The sequence below is a fragment of the Silene latifolia genome, chromosome 2 (genome assembly GCF_048544455.1).
Source record: "Silene latifolia isolate original U9 population chromosome 2, ASM4854445v1, whole genome shotgun sequence".
NCBI lineage: Eukaryota > Viridiplantae > Streptophyta > Magnoliopsida > Caryophyllales > Caryophyllaceae > Silene > Silene latifolia.
The window spans coordinates 198,630,642-198,644,891 of NC_133527.1; the positions used below are offsets into that span (position 1 = coordinate 198,630,642).

General features: G+C 36.6%; 3 protein-coding genes and 1 long non-coding RNA gene across 4 annotated transcripts; 2 read left to right on the plus strand and 2 right to left on the minus strand.

Moving 5' to 3' along the window:
* The first annotated feature begins 114 nt into the window (after positions 1 to 114).
* LOC141644369 (cytochrome P450 86B1-like) lies at positions 115 to 2,855 on the plus strand. Its single transcript, XM_074453877.1, has 2 exons — positions 115 to 708; positions 1,414 to 2,855. Exons 1-2 carry the CDS (start codon positions 175 to 177, stop codon positions 2,506 to 2,508), a joined length of 1,629 nt encoding a protein of 542 aa, XP_074309978.1. The 5' UTR covers positions 115 to 174; the 3' UTR covers positions 2,509 to 2,855.
* A 682-nt stretch (positions 2,856 to 3,537) lies between these two features.
* Positions 3,538 to 8,269, plus strand: LOC141644376 (uncharacterized). Its single transcript, XR_012544028.1, has 3 exons — positions 3,538 to 3,633; positions 4,536 to 4,702; positions 7,712 to 8,269. It is a non-coding gene; the product is annotated as an uncharacterized LOC141644376 (long non-coding RNA).
* Positions 6,685 to 7,393, minus strand: LOC141644375 (glycosyl hydrolase 5 family protein-like). The gene has a single exon (XM_074453884.1). The coding sequence runs from the start codon at positions 7,316 to 7,318 to the stop codon at positions 6,773 to 6,775; it is 546 nt and encodes a 181-aa protein (XP_074309985.1). The 5' UTR covers positions 7,319 to 7,393; the 3' UTR covers positions 6,685 to 6,772.
* Positions 8,270 to 10,338: 2,069 nt separating the features above from the next.
* LOC141644374 (glycosyl hydrolase 5 family protein-like) lies at positions 10,339 to 12,926 on the minus strand. The gene is made up of 3 exons (XM_074453883.1): positions 12,420 to 12,926; positions 11,678 to 11,925; positions 10,339 to 11,141 (listed from the first exon to the last, which is right to left on the minus strand). The coding sequence occupies exons 1-3, from the start codon at positions 12,810 to 12,812 to the stop codon at positions 10,565 to 10,567; spliced, it is 1,218 nt and encodes a 405-aa protein (XP_074309984.1). The 5' UTR covers positions 12,813 to 12,926; the 3' UTR covers positions 10,339 to 10,564.
* Positions 12,927 to 14,250: the final 1,324 nt, after the last annotated feature.

A 14,250-nucleotide genomic window follows, 5' to 3' on the forward strand; every position in this document is an offset into this window, starting at 1 on the left:
GTGTTTAATAATTTCTCTAAAAAGATACTCCTATATGTACATTAAATTAGAAGTCAACACCTCCACTCAAAGTGTAAGACTTTTTAGAAACTTCTTTCCCTACTTATATTATGGCCACTCATCTAATTAATTTCATAGTTCATCAACACATTCATTTTCTCCTAAACTTAAACCATGACAAACAATTCTCCTTACAACAATTCACAAGTAATGGAAACAACAAACTTTATATCAACAATTTCCACACAAATACACATTTTCGATATATTTCTTGCGTTACTCGGACTCTTCATATTTTCTTGCATTCGCGATAGGCTCACTAACAAAGGGCCAATGTTATGGCCAATTCTAGGCATGGTACCTTCAACAATTCTTCATTTTCATGAAATACATGATTGGAACACTAAATCCTTAGAAAAAAGTGGAGGAAGTTATAGAGTTAGGGGAATTCTTGGTGGTTTTAAGGGTATTATGACCGCGAACCCTATTAATATCGAATATATTCTTAAGACGAATTTTAAGAATTTTCCAAAAGGTAAGTACTATAGGGAGAGGTTTAGGGAGCTTCTTGGTAACGGAATTTTCAACTCCGACGACGATGAATGGAAGGAACAACGTCGAATTGCTACCTCCGAGATGCATACTAGCCGGTTTGTGAATTACTCTTTGAAGACCATGCAAGAATTAGTGCATGAAAAGCTACTCAAGGTATGTCTGTTTTATCCTTATTACTGATTTTTACATGCATGCCCTAGAAGCCTTAGCCTAGTTTGCTGTTTTTTGAGATTGAAGTATCGTGATAATAATTCACGGGTTCTATCGTACTGTTTTTTACATTCGTGCATATTTTACTTATAATTTCGAGTCATGGTACATATTGTCGAGTATAACAACGACTAATTAAGCAAGTAAGTTTAATTATGAAAATTAGATGTACTAGATTAATCAAGTTGATTTTTTACGTGAGGCAATAATTTATCTCATACTTTCAGACGAGTGAGCAAAATAAAAGTCATTCGCTATCAGTCTAATATGAAAAGGTTGAAAACAAACATACTACTGCATATTTCTTAAATTGGCCGACTTGATTTAACTTTATTTTTATTAGTTCCCCAATTTCTCGACAAGTGTAAAATGAGCCAATACAAAATAATTGACTAAAAATTAAGTCGAGAGAGTGTAGTTTGAACTTAAGACCAACTGAATACCCTCGATAAATGAAGTCTCCATCGGAGGCTAACGTGCTATGGACCCGTCACCTGTCAATTGCATGATGGTTTCGAAACCCCTCACTTAATATAAATTAAACCAACATATATTATGGAGTACTTTATATATTAGGATTTGAGATTCTTTATTTTTTTATCAACTTGGATAAAAATGTTAATATGACATTTAATTTATTTGTTGAAGGTGATAGAGGAACAAGTGAATTCATCAAAGGAGCACACCATAGACCTTCAAGAATTGCTTCTCCGTTTTACCTTTGACAACGTTTGTGTGGCGGCTTTCGGAGTTGATCCCGGTTGCTTGGCCATCGACTTACCGGAAATTCCATTTGCCAAAGCATTTGAGGAAGCAACAGAGTATACTCTGTTCAGATTCTTAGTTCCACCAATTATATGGAAAACCATGAGAATTTTTAACGTTAGCAAAGAAAAAAAGCTCAAGGAAGCAGTAAAAATCGTTCATGAATTTGCTGAGACCACGGTAAAAAATCGTAAGGCCGATTTAACTAAGCCTACTTTAATCTCAAATCATCAAGACCCTTGTGATCTTTTATCTAGGTTAATTAAAATCCAACAACGACAAATTGATTCGAATTTACAAGGTGCTAAAACGACTAATAATTTTAATGATAAGTTCCTTAGGGATTTTTGCATTAGTTTTATCTTAGCAGGACGTGACACTAGCTCTGTGGCATTGGTTTGGTTCTTCTGGCTCATACATGAAAACCCTAATGTCGAAAACAAGATTTTACAAGAAATTAGTGAAATTTTGAATCAAAGGAGCGTATCTTCAGATGAAATAATATTTCAGTCCGAAGAATTGGACAAAATGGTTTATTTACAAGCTGCATTGTCCGAGTCACTGAGGTTGTACCCTTCTGTCCCAATCGACTTCAAACAAGCCAAAGAAGACGACACTTTACCCGATGGTTTGTCAATTAAAGGAGGACATAGGGTTTTATACCATATTTACGCGGTGGGAAGAATTGAGTCAATTTGGGGGAAAGATTGCTTGGAGTATAAACCCGAGAGGTGGCTAAAAGATGGTCAATTTGTAGCCGAAAATCAGATTAAGTATCTTGTGTTTAATGCCGGTCCGAGGCTATGTGTTGGGAAGAAATTTGCTTATGCACAAATGAAGATGGTTGCTGCCTCAGTATTGTTAAGGTACAAAGTTAAGGTGGTTGATGGACAAACTATAGTACCAAAGGTTACTACTACTCTTTATATGAAGGATGGTTTACTTGTTAGGTTCGAGCCTAGGCAATTGATTGCCTAGACGTTTAGTAATGTACTCCGTATATATATGTTTGATGTCTTGGCTCGTAAGGAGTTGTAAGAATGTGTGGATTGGGATGAGGTTTGAGCCAGGTTATGAGTACTAAGATAATATTTTGTGTGTATTTAGGATAAGAAATTGATTTGATCGTTGGCAAGTTCGATGAATATCGTCATTTATTTGGTTAATACTAGTAATTAGTAGTACTATATATATACTAGTACTATGAGATTAAGAAAATAATTAAGATTTTAATTGTTTTATGAAGACAATGGTCCAAAGTTAATGAACTAATTTATGTATGGCAATAACTATGACCTAACTTCAACACTAAAGTGTTATTGGAATTCATTAACATCTCTCTTTGTTTAGATGGTTGTTAAATTGTCTACCATCTTATGCTAATAGGTTGTCTATCTTCTTCTATTTGTAATTTTGTATCTATCTTGGGTGCACATTGCTTTTCTAAACAATAGTTCTTGAATGTCTGCTATTCACATATCATTTTCGGACCCCAATTACGACAATTAGTAATTTAGTATCATCCAAATAATCATCGTGATTTTACTATAAACAACGTTTGGATTACCAATCAAAGCCAAACATAATAAATAGAAGGACATAATGATGGGAATGAAGCAAAGTCTTTGGCCACTTGTTTACCTATTCGTAAGAGCGTCCGCAGTTAGGAGATTATACTTGTTATCGACGGTAGACACCCCGAATTACACCAAAAGGAGAGATGATACAAATTACAAACTACCGGAAGTGGACATGCATAAATGATTTCGAATTCACATCTTTATTTTTTCTTATAGGCCTGTTCTTTTGGATTTAAGTTCAGTTCTATTATGTTTAGTTCAATTATTTTACTACTTATAAGTTCAGTTCAGTTCAGTTCAGTTCAAATCAGGTCAGGTCCATTCAGATCCGTTCAGTCCAAAAAAAACAAGGCCAATCTGACCCAAACACAAATCTACAATTTAATTCACGCCCAAATCAAACCCGGAAACCCGTCCGTATAATTTAGATGCAAATAATAACATGTCCAACCGATGATAATCAAATTAACTATTTTACCCAACTTATTTCCTGATCTTCGTCAAAGCTTTCAACTTTACCTCTGTAAGTTTCTGTTAAATTGTGTTTTCAATTAATCTCGTTAATTTGTTTTTTTTCTGGCGCTCTTAATCTCGTTAATTTGTGATTTGGGGTTCTAGTGAATTATTGAAAAATCAAAAAGTTTCAGAGAAAAGATGACAATTGAAGCGCCAAAAAAATAAAAGAGGGTTTTTTAAAGTAATTTTTTTTATTTTATTTTTTTTGCAGGAGGGTATGTATTAGATTTTTGATTTTTTTATGGATTAATTAGGGTTGAGATTGGTCAGATTGTAGTATTAATGTTCTTTTGCTGCTTAATACTGTGATTAGTGTGTGTTATTCTTGTTCAATTGTGCATTGCTGAATGTTAAGGGTTCAGAACTTCAGATTGATCAGAATGTAATACTCCCTTTGTCTCGGCCGTTTGTTTACCTTCTTTATTCTTTGTGACGGATAATTTACTCAAAGGTAAACAAATGAATGGGACAGACGGAGGATTAATGTTTGTAAAGCTGCTTGTTGCAGTGTTTTAGTGAGTGTTAATTCTGATAAGGAATCGAATTGCGAGTTATTCAATGTGGGGTTGCAGTGTTTTTAGTGAGTATTGGGATTATTGAAGGTAGTTTTCTGGATTGTGATTGATTTGTCGTCGTTTGCTTCAGTCTCTGTAGTGCTGTTAGCTTGGTTTTATGGAGTGTTAACTATCCACATTGATTTTGAGGCTATTAGAAATGTGTAAGCCTTATGTGCGGATTAATGAAAGTATCTGATTTTTAATGTAAGCTGATAGAAGCTGAAGAAGTATCGGAATTTTGTGCATATCGATATGTTATTCAAATGTATTGTAACGATGGTTATTTCCTTCCAATTTGGTAATTGTTGATTAATCCATGACAGTTTTAACAAAGCACTGTTAATTTATGTAGGATGGTGTCATTCCTGGCGCTGATACAAGAGCGACAGTCGACAGAAGTCTCCATTGTGGCTGTCAACAAATGTGAAAAAAATCCACTACATGGCACCAAATTTTTACTGCTGTGGTGCAAGACTGCAGGGGACTGCAGCTGATACCGAAAGTCCGAAAATGTAACAGGTATTTCTTGCTGATTTCACCTTTAGTTTTTCTTATCATTTCTCCCCATAATTCTTTCTGAATGAATGACTGTGAATATCGATTTACTTACATTCTCATGGTTGGTCAAGGGTTATACTCGTATTAGCGAATATTAGATAGTTAAGAATATCAGGAATTAGTTACCATTGTTATCGCCAGAGTCCTAACTCCTAATATTCTAAAAGTGAAAATTGTTTGATTTCCTTATCGTTTATGACATGATTAATTTTCTGGGCCCTTCTTCTGTCCCAATCTTATTAACTTGATTTTTGAGCTATTCGATGACATAAAGCAAGAACCAACTACTTTGACATAGATGGCATTACATTGATGCACTAGTACTAGTGTACTACCCCTAGCTTTCCATATCAGGTGATTCATTTTGTTGTATCATTAAAACTTAAAAAGTGAAATCTCCAAATAATTTTTATCTTGAGCGATTGAATGGGCAGAAATCCTCTCTGAGAAGCTTGAAATCCGACGCCCGCCCAATCCAAATAAGCAAGTACTCCGATGTACTCAACCATACCAACCACCCCTTGTTTCAAGTAATAGCTCCTAGCCAAAGTCCATAATGCCCAATCCAAGTCATGTTCAGTTACCCATGTTAGGAAACAGTTCAAGTATTCTATTGTCATTTACATTTGTACCCCTCAAATCAACCCCCCACTCACTTACAAACAAAGGGTAACCTTGATCAAGCAAAACCCCTACCATTCTCATGTAGTTGTTCACAACCCGGGTGCATACTTGGTTCGGGTGTGCATATAGGATTGCTTGTCAGAGTGTGATTGTCCCATGGACCGCCTCCAAAGACTGCCCTGCATCTCGGCTTCTCGAGCACTGGACCGCACACTGCTAGTATATAATTTGACAGTAGAACTACTAACATCAACAATCTTAAACCACTGGCTCCCAGGATCACATGACTTATAAACCAAGCATTTGCAACTAGTTGTAATCACATTATTGCTTGAATGTACATCCAAGCACAAAGTAGTATTCTCCCTGAGCCTCGTCGAGCGATGGAGGTTATCAGGTCCCACCCTGTTCCCGTCCCTAGGCAAAAGATACTGAGCCTAATTGGCTGGTTTGACCCGTTGCTTTTATACAGAGAAATATGAGTCTTTTGTGGTTAGTGTCTTCCGAGGATTTCCTAAATTGTACTTCTATAAGTGATTTTCTTATGATGCAGAGACCTGTTGATGGATTAAATATGATCTTCTGTGGTGTTTTTATGACTGATTTTCTTGGTCCTGCATCTTGAAAATGCATGCTGTCATACTTTCTCACATTTTAATTACGGAGTATCTGAAGTCGAATTTATTTGCTCAAGATTCTTTTTTATTTGATTTTCTAGGTGATTTGAAGTATAATTGGGTGATGCCATCAATTGCATAGTTCTCATAGAGTTCACATCACATCTGCTTGAGTATTGAAATAGGGATACGCCGGTTCATTTTAAACCAAAAATATGTCCAATTTTTATAAAAGAGCCAAGTCTGCCACCCGAACAGTTCTATCTACCGTCTCTCTCCCACCTTCTCTTCCACCTTCTCCTTTTACCCTCTCACAATCGATTAAGTTAATATATATCGGTGGGGTCGGATGGCAAGTGGATAAGGCCAAATATATTATATTGAAACCGGCTATTAGAGGGGAAGGTAGAAAAGAAAAGGTAGATAGCAATTCTCCAAAGATTATTATATGAGAGGAATCAACTATTTGGACATAGATGACATTGAATTGATACACCGTTAGTAGACCCGTCAAAAGATGACATGACCCGAATAATTGACCGAAACCCGTCCGAAACCTGGTAATAACCCGAACCCAAAGACCACCCGACCCGTAAAAAGGCGTTAATCTGACCTATAACCCGTATAAACCCGATCGACCTGTAGTAATTTACAAAACTGAAATAGACCCGACCCGTATTTTACCCGAACTCAAAATGACTAACCCGTAACCCGCCGTCCTGACCCGTTTGACAGCTTTAACGGGTACTACTTCTGGCTTTGCATATTAGGTGCTAGTATTGTTGCAGCATCAAAAATGAAGTGTCTCAATAATATTTCCTTGACGCGGGGATTGAATGGCAGAAATCCTCTCTAAGAAGCTTGAGTTCCGGACGCCCGCCCAATCCGAATCAAGTACGCCATAATACTCCTCCATTCCAACCACCCCTTGTTTCAAGTAATAGCTCCCAGCCAAAGTCCATATTGCCCAATCCAAGTCATGTTCATCTACCCATTTTATGAAACAATCCAAGTATCTATTATGATTTACATTTGTACCCCTCAAATCTAACCCCCACTCACTTACAAACAAAGGGTAACCTTGATCAAGCAAAAACCCTGCATTTCTCATTTTGTTGTTTACGACTCGGGTGCATACTTGGTATGGGTCTCCATTTTCCCAGTCTGTCCCGCCTGTGAAGGAAAACCAGTGCACCTCAAACACCAGTTTGCTTGTGAAGCTTAGACTTACAGGTTTGTTCCGTAGGAAGGAGAGGTCTGTGTCATACTTTAGGCCTGAAAGTATAACTAAGACATTTGGTTTTGCGCTGTGAACTGCTTCTGCTCCTTTTTGCATGTACCTTTGTTTTTGTCAACATAGTACATAGTTAGACAGACATGAACATAAAGCCACCTGGCAAAATTGACCCAACCCGCATGACCCAACCTTGTATGTTTTTTTTTTCGATAAACAGCTTTAGCCAGTGTAGACGTGTAGTAGTACAGTGTTAGATGTTTTCTACCTTTTGAAAAATTTTGCGTTTTTGAGTTAAAATTAATTGTCAAAGTGCCACGTCGTCTCAGGATGTCGAAATCCAACCCGCACTGAAAGTGAAGTGTCGATAAAAGATAAAAGTCATGACACTCTATGAGGGAATGGGGGTAATTATAATTGTTGATATGTAAATATGGAAAAGCACAAATGTACGACTAATTTTTTACCTTTACCAATCATTAACATTTGATTTAGGTCCCCGGAGTTCGTTCCTTAAGCTCAGCCCAATCACATTAGGGTTGTCCTTGAAAAGTGAGGCCATTTTTGTCAAGCCTTGGATCCAAAGGTCAGGGTCGAAGTACTTGTCACCAAAGAAGGCACTGCCGTCGGTTCCACTGCAACACCACCCTGGTTTGCTAATGTGATTGTCCAAGATTACCATCACATTGTTGCCTGATAAGCATTTCACCACTGCCTGCAAATTACGTAAGCTCTCTTATAGTCTTATATATCACGATTTGATTAGACCAATCTTACATGAGAATTTTTGCCGTACTAAAATTAAGCATTGTCTAACATATTTGCCAAGATTTTTGATTAGACCAATCTTATGATGAATATTGCATCGAAAATCGTATTAATCAACGTCTTCTTTTGAAACTCATTAGCCGATGTTGCTTACATTACATCAAACAATAAACGAAAAACCTTCCTACAATATATGTGATCAACTGCGAAATTTAGAACTAGCCAAAAAAGTAAAAATTGATTGTGCTGCACTTTTTTGCAATTGAAAGAAAGGAATTAGCCAAACATGCAGATGTCAAATAGGGTAGATGGTAAAGACGTAAAGTCATGAAAGATGGTGCTCAGGATCTAAGTTCAAATCCCGTCAGCATCAAAATTGCCCTGTAACTCTCTTTAAACCAACAAAGACAAGGAATAAGATTAATGCAAAACTGATCAAATTACCTTGAAAGCAGTAATAAGGGAAAAATCAAGAAAGGAGGGATTATTAGCTTGAAACCCAGAAATATCATCAGTAAGTCCAGCATTAAGAAATGACTGTCTCACAGTTAAATTTGCCAAGGAATCATTAGTAACTAAATAAGTAGGCCAGGTTAATCTAACACAGTTAAATCCCATTTTCAATATTGTTTTTGAAATAAAATCAACTGGTTGCTTGCTCAGCCCTTCAGCCACCACTAAGTCAAGGTGAGAAGCCCAGTTAACGCACGCAAGTTTCACGCGTTGACCCTCCTTGTCGACTATCCACCTGGATTGTGTCGATAAAGGAAGCGAGTGTGACATACCGCGGCTAAAAATGAGTAGGGAAAACACGGGTAGTAACAGTTTGAAGATCATGAGTATTTTTGGAATTTTTTTCCAAAATGGGTTTTAATAACAAACAATTTAACGAAATAGGGTAACTTTGAAACTAATTACCAAAAATGGGTCCACGTAGGCTCGGTTTTGGCGATGGTAGGTTCAGGATTAAGGTCGCTCAGCGGGAGAGCGACTTGAAGGAAAAACGCTCAGCGGCTAGGCGACTTGGCCCAAAAAAAAAAAAAAAAAAAAAAAAAAAAAAGAAGAAATATAAAAAAGACAAGTGAATTGTAGCTGATGGGAATGGAACACGGAATCTACTAACACTTCTTTCACACCCCTTACCATAACACCAAGTGTAAAGTTATGTCTTATTAAGGAGATTAAATTTCCATATTTAATGCTAACAGCAATAAATGTGTTTTGGGACTTGAATACGATTACTCAATATTATATTTAATCACTTCCCCTTGACATATAAACTTTCTTGCACTGATGGTTAGGTAATATTGAATAAGTGTTAGTTTTGTGGAAGGTCCTGTGTTCGACTCTCCTTAACAGCCTTTTCTTTTTTTTTTTTTTTTTTTTTTTTTTTTTTTTTTTTTTTGCAAACACCTAAGTCGCTGTGGGGGTAGGCGATTTGAGCTAAAATCGCTCCCTCCCGGAGCGACTTGCCGTTTAAGTAGCATACTGAGGTTTGGGTGGACATTAAGTGACACTTTGGGTAAGGTCGTTGAGCGGGAGAGCGACTTGAATCCGAGCCTAGCTTCGATGATGACGTGGACCCATTTTGGGTAAATACTTTGAAACTCAACCTATTTCGTTAATTTGTTTGTGTTTACGCCCCATTTTGGAAAAACATTCGTATTTTTGCCATGTTGTTAGGTTATGCTTTGTTTGGTTTGTGTTCTTTTTTTTTTTAAGATGAATTTATAGGGTATAGTTAGGGGTTGATATTTGGGATTTGTTTATTGGAGAACTACTGTTTGGGTTAAAACTCCGGCTGTAAGATTATGCAAAGGCGGAGAACACGTCGATCGTATCTAGCTAGCTGGTTCTTGCTGTTGTCAAAGCAAGAGTAATGGAAACACGTCGTGTATTAAATCCTTGGTGATGTATATATTATATTTATATAACGACTTTGGTGATACGCTCATACGGAGTGTTATATAACAACTCCGACCGGTGACCGCTGTCGGATTTGCAAGGGAGTTAAATAAGGATAATAAAGTTTCATTGAGAATGTGAAATTTAGGTAGATATTGTTAATGTTAGGGTAATATAATTGTGAAAATATTAGTACACTTCTCCGTATTAGATGATGTTAATGTTAGAGTAATACCATTTGTCTCAATTATTTGTTTGTTTTTTTATTTATTCTTTGGGACGGAAGGAGTATGCTCTTTTGTGGACTTTTTATACCTGATTTTCTTGGTCCTGCGTCTCAAATCTCAATAATATATGCTGTCATTTTGTACTCACATTTTGATTATCTAAAGTTGGATATATCGGTTTATTTTAAGCCAAAAACATGATTCAGTTTTCATAAAAATGAGAAAAGGCAGGTCTGACCCTCCAAGATAATATAACGACCCGTCTATTATTGATTAAATCGATTACATTTATATTCCTAGTATATTCTGGATAATATTAGAACACCCCTAATATTATCATTAATATAAATAAATACGAAGTATTCTCCAATAGAACCGTCGCCTGTTTCAGATTCTACTGTCCAATGTAAGTAACATGATACACTGGCACTACCCCAAGCTTTGCATATCAGGCGATCAATGATGTAGCGTTGTCATAGGTGAAATGTCGGAAGTAATAATTCCCATGACGCGGGGATTGAATCGCCGAAATCTTATCTAAGAATTTTGAATTCCGGACCCTTACCCAATCGTAATCAAGTATTCCATAATACTCCTCCATTCCGACTACCCCTTCTCTGAAATAATAGCTCCCAACCAAAGTCCATAAAGCCCAATCGAAATCATGTTTACTTACCCATTTTAAGAAACAATCTAAATATTTGTTGTCATTTGCATCTGTACCCCTCAAATCTACTCCCCACTCACTTACAAACAAAGGGTAACCTTGTTTAGGCAAAAACCCTACCATTCTCGTGTAGTTCTGTACCACCTGATGACATACTTGCTTCGGGTCCCCGTATTTCCAGGCTGACCTGTCCGAGAAGGCATACCAATGCACCTCGAAAACAAGTTTATCTTTGAAGCTTAGAGTCACTGGTTTGTTGTGTAGGAAGGAGAGGTCTTTGTCGAAGTTAAAGCCTGAGAGTATGACCAATACATTTGGGTTTGCCCTGTGAACTGCTTCTGCTCCTTTTTGCATGTACCTTTGTTTTTGTCAACATCGTAGATAGTTAGCCATGAACAGGGACGGACTTAGAACTAAAATTTTGGGGTAAAGTTTGTTTCTCATGTTGTTTTATACGTATTTTAAGGTCTCATATTTAAGAATTTTAGGGTAGCAAAAATAGATAATCTTAACTATTTTTTGGAAGTTAGGTTCTCCCCCGGCCATGAATATTAAGCTATGGTATTAAATCTAGGTCTCAATACCACATCATAATTGTTTTAAAGGGTATTTCGACCAAATTTTGAGACGGTAATAATAATATACTCCCTCTGTCCCGGTCATTTGTTGTCCTTTTCCATTTTGGGGTGTCTCAGTCATTTGTTGCCCTTTCTAAGAATGAACTTGATGAGTAATTTGATCATTCTCATTCAATTTGTTCCACTTGTCATTTAGTTATTGGCTATCTCCTCTTTCCTTAGTCTTTGTGCCAAAACCAAAGGACAACAATTGACCGGGACGGAGAGAATAGATGATTTTCAATATGTAACTATGAGGACAGATATAATTTTGTACCTGTACCAATCATTAACATTTTGTCTAGGTCCTCGGAGTTCATTCCTTAAGCTCATCCCAATTACATTAGGGTTGTCCTTGAAAAGTGTAGCCATTTTTCTCAAGCCGTGGATCCAAAAGTTAGGTTCGAAGTACTTGTCACCAAAGAAGCCATTGCCGTCGGTTCGACTACAACACCACCCTGGTTTGGTCAAGTGATTGTCCAATATCACCATCACTTTGTTGTCTGATAAGCTTGTCACAACTGCCTGAAAATCACATAATTTCTTTGTAAGACAATTTAATAAGATCCTTACATGAGAAATTTTACTCCTTCCTTTCAGAAAAATTATCATCATATTGTACTCCCGTCCTAATCATTTGTTTTACATTTTTTTGTTCTTTGTTAGGGATATGTTAATCAAAGGTAAACAAATAAACAGGACGAAAGGAGAAATAAATGACCGTTGTTATATGGCATACGACGACTCTATACTAGTTTAGATGTGTCGTTTATTTATATTTACTAATTGAGTTACATAACATATACTGTAAGTCCATTGTACATTGTTTTTTTTTGGTGTCATGAGGCGCAAGGCTAGTACAATATAGGGGAAGGGGGATTTGAACCTATGTCACAATACCTCAGCCTTTACCACTAGGCTAAGACATTTTACAATGTTACAACGATCCTACATAAGCACAACCGGAAATACACTTAATATAAAAATCGGTAAATTAATGCAAATATTAAGCAAATTACCTGGAATACTTTAATAAGTGAGAGATCAAGAAATGAGGGATTATTAGCTTGAATCCCTAAAATATCATTAGTAAGTCCAAAATTAAGAAAAGATTGTCTCACAGTTAAAGAAGCCAAGGAATCATTAGTAACTAAATATATAGGCCAAGTTAATCTAACACAATTAAATCCCATGCCCTTTATTTTCTTAATAATAACATCAATTGGTTGCTTGCTTAAGCCTTCAGTCACCACTGAGTCAAGGTGAGAAACCCAGTTAACGCACGCAAGTTTCACACGCTGGCGATGCTCATCGACTATCCATCGCGAGTGTGTTGATAATGGAAGTGCCTGTGACATACTGTGGCTCAGAATAAGTAGGGAAAACAAGGGTAGTAACAAATGCATGATCATGAGTTTTTGTTATTTTGTTTGGTTTTATGTTTTACGCGAATTCTCCTATGAGACGGTTTATGTTTTTATTTTTGTGTATGAATATATATAGGGTATAGTAAGATGTTGGGGTGTGTTTAATATTGTGGGATTTGTTTATTTTTAAGGCAAGAAATGATAGGCGTTGCATAAGGCAGTTTAATAGGTGAGTAAAGAGTGTGAAAGTGTACCCTGTTTTGAAGTGTTGTTGCTTCTTTTGCTTGGCCTTTGACTTTGGCTTTGGCTTGGAAGGGAGTTATACAATGACAATATTAATCCGAGGTTTAATTGAAAATGTTTTGCTGATTGTCAAGTGACTTATATCTAAGTATCATTTGTGCTTTTATGAGCTTGGTCGGTTGTTTTGTATATTATGATTAGGTATGTATCAAGCTCAGGAATCAAATGAACGATAAAAGGAAAATATATGTCGATTATGTGAATTATCGCGGTAATGTTTATTTACATCAATTTTGACAGTTTTTATTGTATGTATATCAATTTGACCGTGTCTACGTGTATTCACACAATTTTTACGTCAATTTGACAGTGTTTATAGTATTTGCGCAACAATTTGACAGTGTTTATAGTTACAGTATTTACATGAATTTGATAGTGGTTATTGTATTTCATTAATATGATAGTGTTATCATATTTGCCACATCCGATTTGCTTTTATTCAAAGGTTTTGTAATGTTGATCGTAGCTAGCGAGCTGGTTTGTGCTGTCGTTAAAGCAATAGAGTAATGGACTAATAGAGTGTCGTAATTGTTTAGTAGAAATCGAAGTCTTGTTAGCTTCGTTTCACCATCAATCTTTTCAAGTAGCAACTTAATAGAGTAGCATATCCCACATTCCATACCAGCAAGTTTCTTTCAGATGGGTGTAGTATTCCCACCGAGCTTCGTCGAAAGATGGAGGTTCGAGTCTGAGACCGTCTCCCACCTCGTTCCCGTCCCTAGGCAAAAATTAAGGAAATTACCTGGAAGGGAGTAATAAGTGAAAGATCGGGAAATGAGGGATTATTAGCTTGAAACCCAGAAATATCATCAGTAAGTCCAGCATTAAGAAAAGATCGTCTCACAGTTATAGAAGCCAAGGTATCATTAGTAACTAAATATATAGGCCAAGTTAATCTAACACAATTAATCCCATTTCCAATATTTTATTAGCAATAACATCAATTGGTTGTTTGCTTAAGCCTTCAGTCACCACCAAGTCCAGGTGAGAAACCCAGTTAACGCACGCAAGTTTCACGGGCTGACCCTCCTTGTTGACTATGCACCTGGATTGTGTCGATAAAGGAAGCGAGTGTGACACATCGCGGCTAAGAATGAGTAGGGGAAAGAAGAAGGGTAGCAACAATTTGAAGATCATGAGGTTTTTTGCCATGCTGTTAGGTTATGTTTTGTTTGATAAT